General features: G+C 42.6%; 2 protein-coding genes across 3 annotated transcripts; one reads left to right on the forward strand and one right to left on the reverse strand.

The window, feature by feature from the left end:
• Window positions 1-509: 509 nt before the first annotated feature.
• LOC123998262 (restin homolog) lies at window positions 510-9,597 on the reverse strand. 2 transcript variants are annotated; one of them, XM_046303315.1, is made up of 5 exons: window positions 9,382-9,597; window positions 6,569-6,869; window positions 2,254-2,308; window positions 1,681-1,798; window positions 510-1,487 (listed from the first exon to the last, which is right to left on the reverse strand). In XM_046303315.1, exons 1-5 carry the CDS (start codon window positions 9,417-9,419, stop codon window positions 1,454-1,456), a joined length of 546 nt encoding a protein of 181 aa, XP_046159271.1. In that variant the 5' UTR covers window positions 9,420-9,597; the 3' UTR covers window positions 510-1,453. The 2 variants fall into 2 exon arrangements, with proteins under 2 accessions (XP_046159271.1, XP_046159272.1); XM_046303316.1 differs by having other exon boundaries at window positions 6,569-6,866; window positions 9,382-9,593.
• Window positions 9,463-12,879, forward strand: LOC123998261 (pollen-specific leucine-rich repeat extensin-like protein 1). Its single transcript, XM_046303314.1, has 5 exons — window positions 9,463-10,223; window positions 10,351-10,405; window positions 11,458-11,572; window positions 11,701-12,005; window positions 12,431-12,879. Exons 1-4 carry the CDS (start codon window positions 9,924-9,926, stop codon window positions 11,993-11,995), a joined length of 765 nt encoding a protein of 254 aa, XP_046159270.1. The 5' UTR covers window positions 9,463-9,923; the 3' UTR covers window positions 11,996-12,005; window positions 12,431-12,879.
• The last annotated feature ends 239 nt before the right edge of the window (window positions 12,880-13,118 follow it).

The raw sequence follows: 13,118 nt of genomic DNA on the forward strand, positions 1-13,118 counted from the left end.
AGGATTATAGTTTTACATCGTTGTATTTCCATAAATAAAAAAAGGTCTGATCTGGACAGAAGCAGTGTGGATAAACTGATTCTGTAAAAGTACACTTTTAAGCAATTTTCATTCCAGTAAACAAATTACTGGGCCTCATGTCACCTTAACAAAACAGGAATTTGTGTGACAGTCAGGGAGGTAGCACTGTACATAAATAAAACACATATTTCGTTAACAAACAGGTCTCCTTGTCAACAGTAAGCAAGACCAAAAAAATCAACCTATACACAGTCTGGCATTTGTCCATTCAGTAGAACTTTCTACTGGTCATTTGCTTCAGTCTTTGAGGGGTAATTATGTAACATATGAGCTCACTACGTTTAACATACTGTATTGTAGCTCACAATGACAGGTCCAATCTCTCTAGCCATATCTGGTACACTTGGCCATGCAGGGTTGGAGACTGTAACACAGACTGAGAAAGGAACTGGAATTTCCAGATAAACAAAAAGGAGAGCAGTCGTTGATAATATCAATCAGATGGATCCAGTTTAATACAATCATTCAGGGAGACACCTCCAGAACAGAAGCATAGAAAATGTCCAACGGGGCTCTTGGAGTCAGGACCTTCATATTCTAATCAGACAGTACCAAATGTTCTCTAAAATATCAGCCAGAGAGGCTTGGAGTCAATACAAAGACAGTGACTTTGCCACTATAAAGGTCAATCATAGGTCTATGCACTATAAAGGTCAATCATAGGTCTATGCACTATAAAGGTCAATCATACACATCTATGCACTATAAAGGTCAATCATACATCTATGCACTATAAAGGTCAATCATACATCTATGCACTATAAAGGTCAATCATAGGTCTATGCACTATAAAGGTCAATCATACATCTATGCACTATAAAGGTCAATCATACATCTATGCACTATAAAGGTCAATCGCACTATAAAGGTCAATCATACATCTATGCACTATAAAGGTCAATCATACATCTATGAACTATAAAGGTCAATCATACATCTATGCACTATAAAGGTCAATCATACATCCATGCATAATAAATATTTAATAGACAATTGAACCAGATGGGCATGCACCTGCACTCTTCTCTAGAACCTTTGCAACATTCAGAAGTCACCTCAGAGACAACTTGCTCCATCTCTAAGGGAATTAGCCCTAACCTCTTTCAGTCATTCCTACATTAATGTAATGTCTCCCTTCCTTACCTGCATACATAAACTAACAGTGTACTCTATGTAATGAAGACATGACATTCAGACTGGGTTTTCCAAACCCTTCTTGTTTTTTATTTTCCTGAGTATTGAGAGGTACAGTGAAGTGAAGGTGGTTGTAGGTGGTGAATGTTATGAGCTGCACAACGATGATGTGTATGGGTGTGTGTGCATCACGGCAAGCATGAGGGAGGGAGGGAGGCTGATAGTGTCGTCCAAGTCTTCATTTTGGGGCCTCTGTGATTCCACACAGCTTCCTGCAAAACAACAAAGAAAACAACAACCAACAACCATTCGTTATCAATAGCATGTGAGAACCCAGTAACCACAGAACTACATGACACACAGTACACCGTGACCATAGAAGTCTTTCATAATGGTGACCACAAGCCTGTGTTACTGGGTGTGTGTGAGTGTGCCTGAATGCTTGGGTGTGTATCTGCTCTTTACCGTCCTTCCTCATTGGTCTGGTCCACAAAGGCACACAGTGCCTTGTCCCGCTCCAGAATCTGCTGTTTCAACGCCTGGATCTCCTCCTGAGCTTTCTTCTTCTGTGCTTCTTGATCATCTAGAGGGGGAGCGAGGGATAATGAGAGAGGGGTGGAAAGCGGGAGGGTAGGAAAAAAGGGTAGATAAGGAAGAAAGGGTATTGAGAGAGAGGTGGTAAGCAGGAGGTTAGGAACAAATACAGAAGGAAATGGGTAGATAAGGAGGAAAGAGGGAAATGGGGAGGGCAGGAAAACATGTATTTAGAGAAAGGTGGTGAGGTCTGGGGTCCACTCAACAACCAAGAATTCACAAAATGGGACAAACACCAAATTGAGACTGCATGCAGAATTCTGCAAAAATATCCCCAGTGTAAAATATAAAACACCAAATAATGCATGCAGAGCAGAATTAGGCCGATACCCACTAATGATCAAAATCCAGAAAAGAGACGTTAAATTCTACAACCACCTAAAAGGGAGCAATTCATGACTGAGCTGACAGTATCCCATCACTGCAGTAAAATAGCCATCGTACCTTTGACTTTCTGAAGGGCCGCCGACGCCTCAGTCTTCTTTTTCTCCGCATCGGCCTGAGGAGAAAAAAAGAGTGGGGATGAGGAAGATGAGGACTGGTATCTGAAGCATTGTGGGCCTTGTCTAGCTAGGCCTTATTAAGGGCTACATAAGGCATACAATGTGTCCTTCATAATATGCACTTTGTTTAAAGTGTGACTAATCCTTTTTGTGACTAATCTGACTGATCACTGGTTAGAGAATACCTGGTAGAATTCCTCTCACATGCCACTCAACACAAAACATACAGTACCTTCAGAAAGTATTCACACCCCTTGACTTTTTCCAAATTTTGTTGTGATACAAAACATGTTAGAATCCCCTTCGGCAGCGATTACAGTGTGAGCACACAGCTTTGCACATCTGATTGTACAATATTTGACCATTATTCTTCAAAACATTATTGAAGCTCTTTCAACTTTTTCATTGCTAGACAGCCATTTTCATGTCTTGCCATAGATTTTCAAGACGATTCAAGTCAAAACTGTAACTAGGCCACTCAGGAACATTCAATGGCGTCTTGGTAAGCAACTCCAGTGTATATTTGGCCTTGTGTTTTAGGTTATTGTCCAGCTGAAAGGTGAATTTGTCTCCCAGTGTCTGTTGGAAAGCAGACTGAACCAGGTTTTCATCTAGGATTTTGCCTGTGCTTAGCTCTATTCCAAACATTTTTAACATAAAAAACTCCCTAGTCCTTGCCGATGACAAGCACACCCATAACACGATGCAGCCACCAACATGCTTGAAAATATGAAGAGTGGTGATGTGTTGTGTTGGATTTGCCCCAAACATAAAGCGTTGTATTCAGGAGAAAAATGAAAATTTTCCTCATTATTTGCAGTATTGCTTAAGTGCCTTAATGCAAACAGGATTCCTGTTTTGGAATATTTTTTATTCTGTACAGACTTCCTTCTTTTCAATCTGTCCTTGAGGCTAGTATTGTGGAGTAACTACAATGTTGTTGATCCATCCTCAGTTTTCTCCTATCACAGCCAATAAACTCTGTTTTAAAAATCACAATTAGCTTCATGGTGAAATCCCTGAGTGGTTTCCTTCCTCAACAGCCACTGAGGACGCCTGTATCTTTGTAGTGACTGGGTGTATTGATATTGGTTCAAAATGGAATTAATAACTTCACCACGTTCAAAGGTGTCCTACCAAAAGGTGTCCTTCTTTGCGAGGCACTGGAAAACCTCCTTGGTCTTTGTGGTTGAATCTGTGCTTGAAACTCACTGCTGGACTGAGGGACCTTACAAATAATTGTATGTGAGGGGTACTTAGATGGGGTAATCATTATGTGGGGTAATCATGTTAAATAAACACTTGTGGCACACAGAGTGATAACATGCAACTTATTATGTGACCTGTTAATTCCTTTAGAGTCGATTCAATCTAATTATCATAATATTAAAAAATCCCCATCAAAATCTGTCTGTTTAAGATAGAGGTACTGTATGGGCTGAGTCTCAATCCACTGCATCCACATTGCACATCTGCAGTGGAAAGTGGCAGAGCTACAATGCTGTTTGTCAGATCAGCATACATCCCGAAAATCGGTCTCCTCACGAAAACTTCTGTAGTGTCCGAACAAGTGTCATCTGAACGTAACCCTGTAACGGGTCAAAAAATGAATGGAAGTATGGAAGTAGTTTTGAGTCCCCAATTTTTTTTTCCTGAGCTTTCTTATATCTCCTAGATATAGGACAGACACATCAAAAACGTATTGCTTATTATTTATTTTTTGACTGTCTGTTTTGCCATTTATGAATGCGTTATTCAATGCTTTTCTATGTGCTATATTTTTCTTTATATACCTAAAGATATAAACAATTCCAAACAAATAGCTAAATAATCCATGGTATGACCATCTTAAAACAATTAGCTTAGCAGGAGCAGATTTTTACTCCTCAATTTATTTGGGCTTGCCATAACAAAGGTGCTGAATACTGATTGACTCAAGACATTTCAGATTTTCATTTTTTTATATATTTTTTACAATTTCAGAACACAATACCACTTTGACATTTTGAGGTATTGTGTGTAGATCAATGACACAAAATCTCAATTGAATCCATTTTAACTTTAGGTTGTGAAACAACAAAAAGTAAAGGAGTGTGAATACTTTCTGAAGGCACTGTAATATCTCCCATGTCAGTTTACCCTCTAGTGTGAATACTTTCTGAAGGCACTGTAATATCTCCCATGTCAGTTTACCCTCTAGTGTGAATACTTTCTGAAGGCACTGTAATATCTCCCATGTCAGTTTACCCTCTAGTGTGAATACTTTCTGAAGGCACTGTAATATCTCCCATGTCAGTTTACCCTCTAGTGTGAATACTTTCTGAAGGCACTGTAATATCTCCCATGTCAGTTTACCCTCTAGTGTGAATACTTTCTGAAGGCACTGTAATATCTCCCATGTCAGTTTACCCTCTAGTGTGAATACTTTCTGAAGGCACTGTAATATCTCCCATGTCAGTTTACCCTCTAGTGTGAATACTTTCTGAAGGCACTGTAATATCTCCCATGTCAGTTTACCCTCTAGTGTGAATACTTTCTGAAGGCACTGTAATATCTCCCATGTCAGTTTACCCTCTAGTGTGAATACTTTCTGAAGGCACTGTAATATCTCCCATGTCAGTTTACCCTCTAGTGTGAATACTTTCTGAAGGCACTGTAATATCTCCCATGTCAGTTTACCCTCTAGTGTGAATACTTTCTGAAGGCACTGTAATATCTCCCATGTCAGTTTACCCTCTAGTGTGAATACTTTCTGAAGGCACTGTAATATCTCCCATGTCAGTTTACCCTCTAGTGTGAATACTTTCTCAAGGCACTGTAATATCTCCCATGTCAGTTTACCCTCTAGTGTGAATACTTTCTGAAGGCACTGTAATATCTCCCATGTCAGTTTACCCTCTAGTGTGAATACTTTCTGAAGGCACTGTAATATCTCCCATGTCAGTTTACCCTCTAGTGTGAATACTTTCTGAAGGCACTGTAATATCTCCCATGTCAGTTTACCCTCTAGCGTGAATACTTTCTGAAGGCACTGTAATATCTCCCATGTCAGTTTACCCTCTAGTGTGAATACTTTCTGAAGGCACTGTAATATCTCCCATGTCAGTTTACCCTCTAGTGTGAATACTTTCTGAAGGCACTGTAATATCTCCCATGTCAGTTTACCCTCTAGTGTGAATACTTTCTGAAGGCACTGTAATATCTCCCATGTCAGTTTACCCTCTAGTGTGAATACTTTCTGAAGGCACTGTAATATCTCCCATGTCAGTTTACCCTCTAGTGTGAATACTTTCTGAAGGCACTGTAATATCTCCCATGTCAGTTTACCCTCTAGTGTGAATACTTCTGAAGGCACTGTAATATCTCCCATGTCAGTTTACCCTCTAGTGTGTGTAATCTGCCACAGTGGTGAATGATGTGGTGATGTGGTAATCAGATCAAGTTGCCCTCTAATATGAAACACAAAACATTAACACACCTCACCTGATATACACCTCTACATGTAAGAATATACGTATTACCTTGACTAACCTGTACCCCCGCCCATTGACTTGGTACCGGTACAACCTGTATATAGCCTCGTTATTGTTATGTAATTTTCTTGTGTTACATTTGATAGAACATTTTTACTTGAGTTTATTTAGTAAATATTTTCTTAACTTTATTTCTTGAACTGCATTGTTGGTTAGGGCTTGTAAGTAAGCATTTCACGGTAAGGTCTACTACACCTGTTGTATTCGGGGCATGTGACAAATTCCATTTGATTTGATGGTGATCGTGAATACAGGGCCCTTACATGAGGGTTAGGAGGACTAATGAATCTACAGAAAATAAATCAATGACCATCATCATATCCAACACTCCCACTGTAAGTGAATTTGACCTATAAACATATCACAAGCCAGTCTGTTGCCAATGGTTTCACAGTGGATAGGAAGATTGTTTTAGTGCTGCCTTTGTTTCAGTGTTCTAATTCTCTGGTGAGACTTGGTACAGGCATTCTGTTAATGGATTATTATAGACCACAACACGAGTATAAACAGTGCTGTACCTTCTCTATGTAGCAGGTGTCTGTTTGCATAGTGTGTGTGTGTGTGTGTGTGTGTGTGTGTGTGTGTGTGTGTGTGTGTGTGTGTGTGTGTGTGTGTGTGTGTGTGTGTGTGTGTGTGTGTGTGTGTGTGTGTGTGTGTGTGTGTGTGTGTGTGTGTGTGTGTGTGTGTGTGTGTGTGTGTGTGTGTGTGTGTGTGTGAGCCTACCTTCTCTGTATGACAGGTCTTTAGACTCTTGTCCGCCTCGCCTGTGGCTTTAGCAGACTGCTCCTTCTTCTTAGTCAGCTCCTCTCTCTTGGTGTTGATGGGCTCCAGCTCACCATTCAGCTTCTGGATCTTCATCTTGACCTGGACGATGTCGTTCTCCTTCTGCTTGACCTGAGAGGAGCTCTCCAGAGCGCGGGCTTTAAGACCCCGCAGAGTCAGCTCCTGGCGGACCGCCTGGTACATCAACACCACCATCACACCCACGGCCAGGAACACTAGCGCAGACACAGCCCGCATACTGCTGGGACAGGACAGAGAGAAGGAAGGAGGTAGAGAAAGAGAGAGGGAGAGAGATATGAGGCTCAAGTCAGGTTCAGTTTGTCTTTCTTGGCTGCTGTCTTGATCGGTCACTCCTCAACCATCCCCGTAGTCAGCCTGTGTGTGTTGGAGAGTGTGTGTGTTCACATTCCCTCCCTCTGGTTGCTGATGGCAGTCTGTCCTCCTGTAACTGGTTCGACCTGCTAGGTGGAATATTTGGTAGACAAAGATACATCTACTTCCTTGTTTAACTACCACACTCCCACCGCTTTTATCTCCCTCCCTCCCCACTTCTCTCTCTCCCTCCCTCCCTTCCTCTCTTGCTCTCACCTTGTTTCAGGGGTCATGTTTTATTACTAACAGATATGCTCTCTCTATTGTTTATCTATCTCATTCATTTGCATTTAATTTCTCCTCCCTCTTCCTCTTAGAGGGTACACAGACAACCAGAGATTATGAAATTGTTCCATGTAGTAAGTCATCATTCAGGGTGCAGTGTGTGCTATGGGGAGATTTAAGATCATTAAAGTTCATATTCAGTTTAGAGTGATTAACACAATGTTTAGCATATTAGTATATATTATGTTCCTTCTGTAAAACACATGATTTCCAGTGTATGTGACACTCAAGGTGCGGGTTGATGGTCACTAGACTTGATACTGAATGTATTCTCATATCTATTGATAGTGATTAACGCCAGACTGGATGTACAAGGACCGAGGACACACTGATTATTCATATTGTATTGATGACATTGTGTAAACACTATGATTCTGTAGCAGCTGGCAAAGTAGCAGCCTTTTGTTTTGACTTCCTACCAGCCTCACGGGCTGGTGTTTACTCTGGTGCTGTCTGATTAGGATATAAAGGGCCTGTCTCCAAGAGGCTGGTGTTTACTCTGGTGCTGTCTGATTAGGATATAAAGGGCCTGTCTCCAAGAGGCTGGTGTTTACTCTGGTGCTGTCTGATTAGGATATAAAGGGCCTGTCTCCAAGAGTCTGGTGTTTACTCTGGTGCTGTCTGATTAGGATATAAAGGTCCTGTCTCCAAGAGGCTGGTGTTTACTCTGGTGCTGTCTGATTAGGATATAAAGGGCCTGTCTCCAAGAGGCCGGTGTTTACTCTGGTGCTGTCTGATTAGGATATAAAGGGCCTGTCTCCAAGAGGCTGGTGTTTACTCTGGTGCTGTCTGATTAGGATATAAAGGGCCTGTCTCCAAGAGTCTGGTGTTTACTCTGGTGCTGTCTGATTAGGATATAAAGGTCCTGTCTCCAAGAGGCTGGTGTTTACTCTGGTGCTGTCTGATTAGGATATAAAGGGCCTGTCTCCAAGAGGCTGGTGTTTACTCTGGTGCTGTCTGATTAGGATATAAAGGGCCTGTCTCCAAGAGGCTGGTGTTTACTCTGGTGCTGTCTGATTAGGATATAAAGGGCCTGTCTCCAAGAGTCTGGTGTTTACTCTGGTGCTGTCTGATTAGGATATAAAGGTCCTGTCTCCAAGAGGCTGGTGTTTACTCTGGTGCTGTCTGATTAGGATATAAAGGGCCTGTCTCCAAGAGGCTGGTGTTTACTCTGGTGCTGTCTGATTAGGATATAAAGGGCCTGTCTCCAAGAGGCTGGTGTTTACTCTGGTGCTGTCTGATTAGGATATAAAGGGCCTGTCTCCAAGAGGCCAGTAAGACATTGGGATCATTTGAGTGGGACGGGGAAAGCAACCGACTGTAGACAAAAGTCTAGGAAGGAAGTCGGGGGAGGTGCATCTGCAACAGCCGAAAGTCAGACACTGATGTGGTTTTCCAACAGCAAGGCTCAGTGCAACATGGCAATGTTCCCATTGTTTATAAAAGTTGTTCTTTATTATTTCAAGATAAACATGTATCCAACCCCCATATCACACACTCACAAACTGAAAATATACAGTGCATTCGGAAATTATTCAGACCCCTTGACTTTTTCAAAATGTTGTTACGTTACAGCCTTATACTAATATAGATTACTTTTTTTTCTCTTTAATTCATCAATAAGCATGCACCATGTAAGGAAGTCCAGGATCCAGTTGCAGAGGGAGGTGTTTAGTCCCAGGGTCCTTAGTTTGGTACATTTCTATATTTCCTTAAATAGTTTTTACAACGGCGGGGGAGTTCCAAGATTGAGGCGCTTCAACATAGCGCCCCATGTCAGTCATCTACTGTATAGAAATTATTGGTTGTAACGTCATGCACCAGATAAGATTTTTTTATTGACTTTACCAACGATTTTGCTCTGCTTTTTGTTTTCCTGTAAATTCCTAGTTACTTGACACGTTACTGGAAACATAGCTAGTGTGGCCTGACCTTAAACTGGCAGAACTTTATAGGTTAATATGTTTGTCATGACTAAATGTTTATACTAGAACTAAATCAAAGGTAGTCGTAGCCTATAGGCTAGGGCGTGTTTAACAAATTATGATATCATTCCTAATTCGAGTTGCGTATGTTATACAGTATTATCACGTTACCTTTTTACGTTTATATTCCCTCGAATTCCGGAGTGCATTCATCCACTTACTTCCGCGTAGCAGTGCCAGATATGCTAGTGCTATCTGGGAGCCTTGGGACGTCCATACCCTAAATCCTAACCTTAAACCCTACCCGTACACTAACCTTAACCATAATCCTTAGCTAACCTTAAGCATTATTAACCAACTTCAAAGGGAGGTAAGCCCGTCCCAAGGATCCCAGATAGCATGGACCGTGACAGGTGGGCGGGGATGGTTTGAGTGAAGCGCTCTCCAAAAGAAAAAAGAAGAAGAATAAGTGCGCTCTCCGCGGAGTCGACAGAAGCAGATTTTTCTGTTTTTCAGGGATATAGTGGATATAGTGTTTTCAACCTGACTTCCGTTTCACCTGAAAACTGAAGCACGGACTCCGCTCAAGTACAGTGGGTGGCCACCTGTCCTTTCGCACTCCATTGGTACTTCCGCTGTAAGTCTGCGAGGACGTCGTCAAGCAGTCGACAGGGACCAGCGAAAACGACTGTTCCTTGGTCAAACTCCACGGCATGATGAAGACACAGGGTGTATTGGTGGGGGTGTCTCTGCTGACTAGCGTAGCTCTGCTGGGGCTGATAAATGTGCGGCGGAAAGAAGAGATGAAGGAGCAGAAACATGTATCGTTCGAGACGATTAAACTGCGTGTGACCAGAGACGTACTGGGAGAGTACCAACACGAGGTGATCAGAGCTCACAACCTGCTGGACAAGACCAAGGCTCAGGTGGATACTCTGGGGTCAGAACTCCCCCCACTGCAGGCTGCAGAGGCCAAGAAGAAGAGTGAACTGGAGGCATGCCAGGGAGAAAATGTAAGGAAGGAGGGGTATGTCTGGGGTTTAGCGTGTACACAATTGATTTCGTGTGTGTGTGTGTGTGTGTGGGTGTGTGTGGGTGTGTGTGTGTGTGTGTGTGTGTTCTTTCTCTCTCCTGTCACAGAAACATGTCGCTGATGAGGTGGGGGCCGTTGAGGCAGAGAACAGTAACTCTAAAAGTGAGTGTTTAAACACCTGAAACTATGGTTACATCAACACTGTTCTGAAAGGCTCTTCGCTATGATAACATGTATGATAGTTCACTGCTCCTCAATGAAGTGGACGTCGATTAAGACAGCTCCCCGCACCTCTGATTCAGAGGGGTTGGGTTAAATGCAGAAGACACATTTCTGTTGAATGCATTCAGTTCTGCAACTAACTAGGTATTCCCTTTCACAGTGAACTAGAACATAAAAACAGGTTTAAAACTGGTCCATGACCAGTTCGAGGTGCAAGGTTTTTCTCTTCTAAATATTGTGGTGGATGAGAGACATCTTGTGGTAGAATAAGCTCATTGCAGGTCGCTGGGATTAAGAGTAGTATTCTGTATATGCGACTGGTCTTATTGAATATGTTTTATTCACTTACCTTTCTTCTAATATCCCTCTGTAGCCTCTAGCTCCATGTTCTGTCTCTGTCCTGTAGCCTCTAGCTCCATGTTCTGTCTCTGTCCTGTAGCCTCTAGCTCCATGTTCTGTCTCTGTCCTGTAGCCTCTAGCTCCATGTTCTGTCTCTGTCCTGTAGCCTCTAGCTCCATGTTCTGTCTCTGTCCTGTAGCCTCTAGCTCCATGTTCTGTCTCTGTCCTGTAGCCTCTAGCTCCATGTTCTGTCTCTGTCCTGTAGCCTCTAGCTCCATGTTCTGTCTCTGTCCTGTAGCCTCTAGCTCCATGTTCTGTCTCTGTCCTGTAGCCTCTAGCTCCATGTTCTGTCTCTGTCCTGTAGCCTCTGACCCCCTGTTCTGTCTCTGTCCTGTAGCCTCTGACCCCCTGTTCTGTCTCTGTCCTGTAGCCTCTGACCCCCTGTTCTGTCTCTGTCCTGTAGCCTCTGACCCCATGTTCTGTCTCTGTCCTGTAGCCTCTGACCCCATGTTCTGTCTCTGTCCTGTAGCCTCTAGCCCCCTGTTCTGTCTCTGTCCTGTAGCCTCTAGCCCCCTGTTCTGTCTCTGTCCTGTAGCTTCTAGCCCCATGTTGTGTCCTGTAGCATCTAACCCCCTTTCTTTCTGGTCCTGTAGCTGAGTTTGAGAAGCAAAAGGCTGCCTGGGAAGCAGAAATGACGTCTCTCAAACAGCAGGTGGTGCAGCGCAGCAAAGTGTGTGTCTTTGTGAAGAAGGACTCTGTAGAGGGAAGGTAAGAGACTGGGACTGGAGCCCTGAACATGGAACACCTCTATACATGTCCATCTGTATGTATACCTGTACACCACAGGCATATGGACACTTGCACACACTAGCTCTATCTGTCTCTGACTCCCAAAGGAAACTGTGTGGGGATGAACCGCCTAAACAAGAGGCCGCTCCAAAACCAGATGCCCCCAAACCAGAAGAATCCAAACCAGATGCTCCCAAACCTGATTCTCCTAAAGAAGCCCCTAAACAAGAGGCTGCCCCCAAACCAGAAGAATCCAAACCAGATGCTCCCAAACCTGATTCTCCTAAAGAAACCCCTAAACAAGAGGCTGCTCCCAAACCTGATTCTCTTAAAGAAGCCCCTAAACAAGAGGCCGCCCCCAAACCAGAAGAACCCAAACCTGAGGCCCCAAAGATGAGATGAGCTGAGCTGGGTATCTTTTGTTCTGTCTTTTTCTGTTAGCATTCCACTGATTGGTTTTCTCTTGGTAGCATTAGGAAACAGCTTATAGCAGTGAAGATACATGGTATTATGTAGAAATGCCAGATAAGACGCAAAAACACCATCATAAAAAGGCTTCTATCATGAAAAAGGATAGTAATTTCAGTCAAATACAGTGTCACTATCTTTTGAGTCTTGCTGTCTGGGACTGTATTAGAGTTGACAGTGGTATCAGTATGATGTTGTTAACCAGCTTTATGATGTCCTAGTTATTATCCCCATCTCTCATTGTTGACAGATGTGTGATATGTCTTCTCTGGAACAATGTCTCATCTGTCAATCAGGATGTTGGTTCTATTTGCCTTTATTGTGTGAAGGATGACTGACTCTTTCATTTTGACCTTTGTTTGTTTTTAGGGATGGACAAAGAGAACGTGGAGTCAAAGAAAAGACATAAGGAAGGCAGATGAAAAATGGAGACCTTCTGCAGGACATTTCTCTTCCTTTTTAAACTCGTTAGAACTTGTCCTTCATGCTACCTTAGAGTGTCTATTAACTACCATCTAACATGAGTGAATATTGAATACTTTTTGTTAACCTTGTCCATTCCTCTCTCTCAGTATGACCCTCCCTCGGGGGGTGTTTGTGTGTGATTTGAACAAATGTGTATGTGCCACCAGTATCGACCAATTGGAAAGTCCAGAGCCTCTCTCTGTCACTCCTCATCATCCTCACTCTGTTACCCCGGTGACGGTATTATGCAGTGGTGGCGACCATAGCATGGACAAATCAAAAGTCCTGGATTAAACTAATGGTATTTCTGTTAAGTCTGATTCTGATGTAATAAAGCTTAACCCTAAAGGAAAGTTTTGAACGTGTGGATTTGAGTAACTATTGATACAGAACCATTTCATATTTAATGTGAGCACAAACATTCGCATTGTTTACTGAATGTTCTGATTCCCTCCATCTTTAAACATTTCAAGACAAATAACTAATAACAGCTGCTGGAGATCTGTTAGAGTATCACAATAATGTAAAACTCATATAGAATGAAGTCACCTCAAATTTATTGGCACCCTTGATAAAGATGAGCAAACAGTAC

This window comes from Oncorhynchus gorbuscha, linkage group LG15, assembly GCF_021184085.1.
Source record: "Oncorhynchus gorbuscha isolate QuinsamMale2020 ecotype Even-year linkage group LG15, OgorEven_v1.0, whole genome shotgun sequence".
Classification (NCBI taxonomy): domain Eukaryota; kingdom Metazoa; phylum Chordata; class Actinopteri; order Salmoniformes; family Salmonidae; genus Oncorhynchus; species Oncorhynchus gorbuscha.

Excerpts from the sequence above, each read along its gene's own strand:
- LOC123998262 (XM_046303315.1), bottom strand. The coding sequence starts at position 9,419 with ATGCACTCCGGAATTCGAGGGAATATAAACGTAAAAAG. Across the intron at positions 6,870-9,381 it reads GGGAATATAAACGTAAAAAG|CAGTATGCGGGCTGTGTCTG; the intron begins GTAACGTGATAA and ends GTCCTGTCCCAG. Across the intron at positions 2,309-6,568 it reads AGACCTGTCATACAGAGAAG|GCCGATGCGGAGAAAAAGAA; the intron begins GTAGGCTCACAC and ends TTTTCTCCTCAG.
- LOC123998261 (XM_046303314.1), top strand. The coding sequence starts at position 9,924 with ATGATGAAGACACAGGGTGTATTGGTGGGGGTGTCTCTGCTGACTAGC. Across the intron at positions 10,406-11,457 it reads AGAGAACAGTAACTCTAAAA|CTGAGTTTGAGAAGCAAAAG; the intron begins GTGAGTGTTTAA and ends CTGGTCCTGTAG. Across the intron at positions 11,573-11,700 it reads AAGGACTCTGTAGAGGGAAG|GAAACTGTGTGGGGATGAAC; the intron begins GTAAGAGACTGG and ends TGACTCCCAAAG.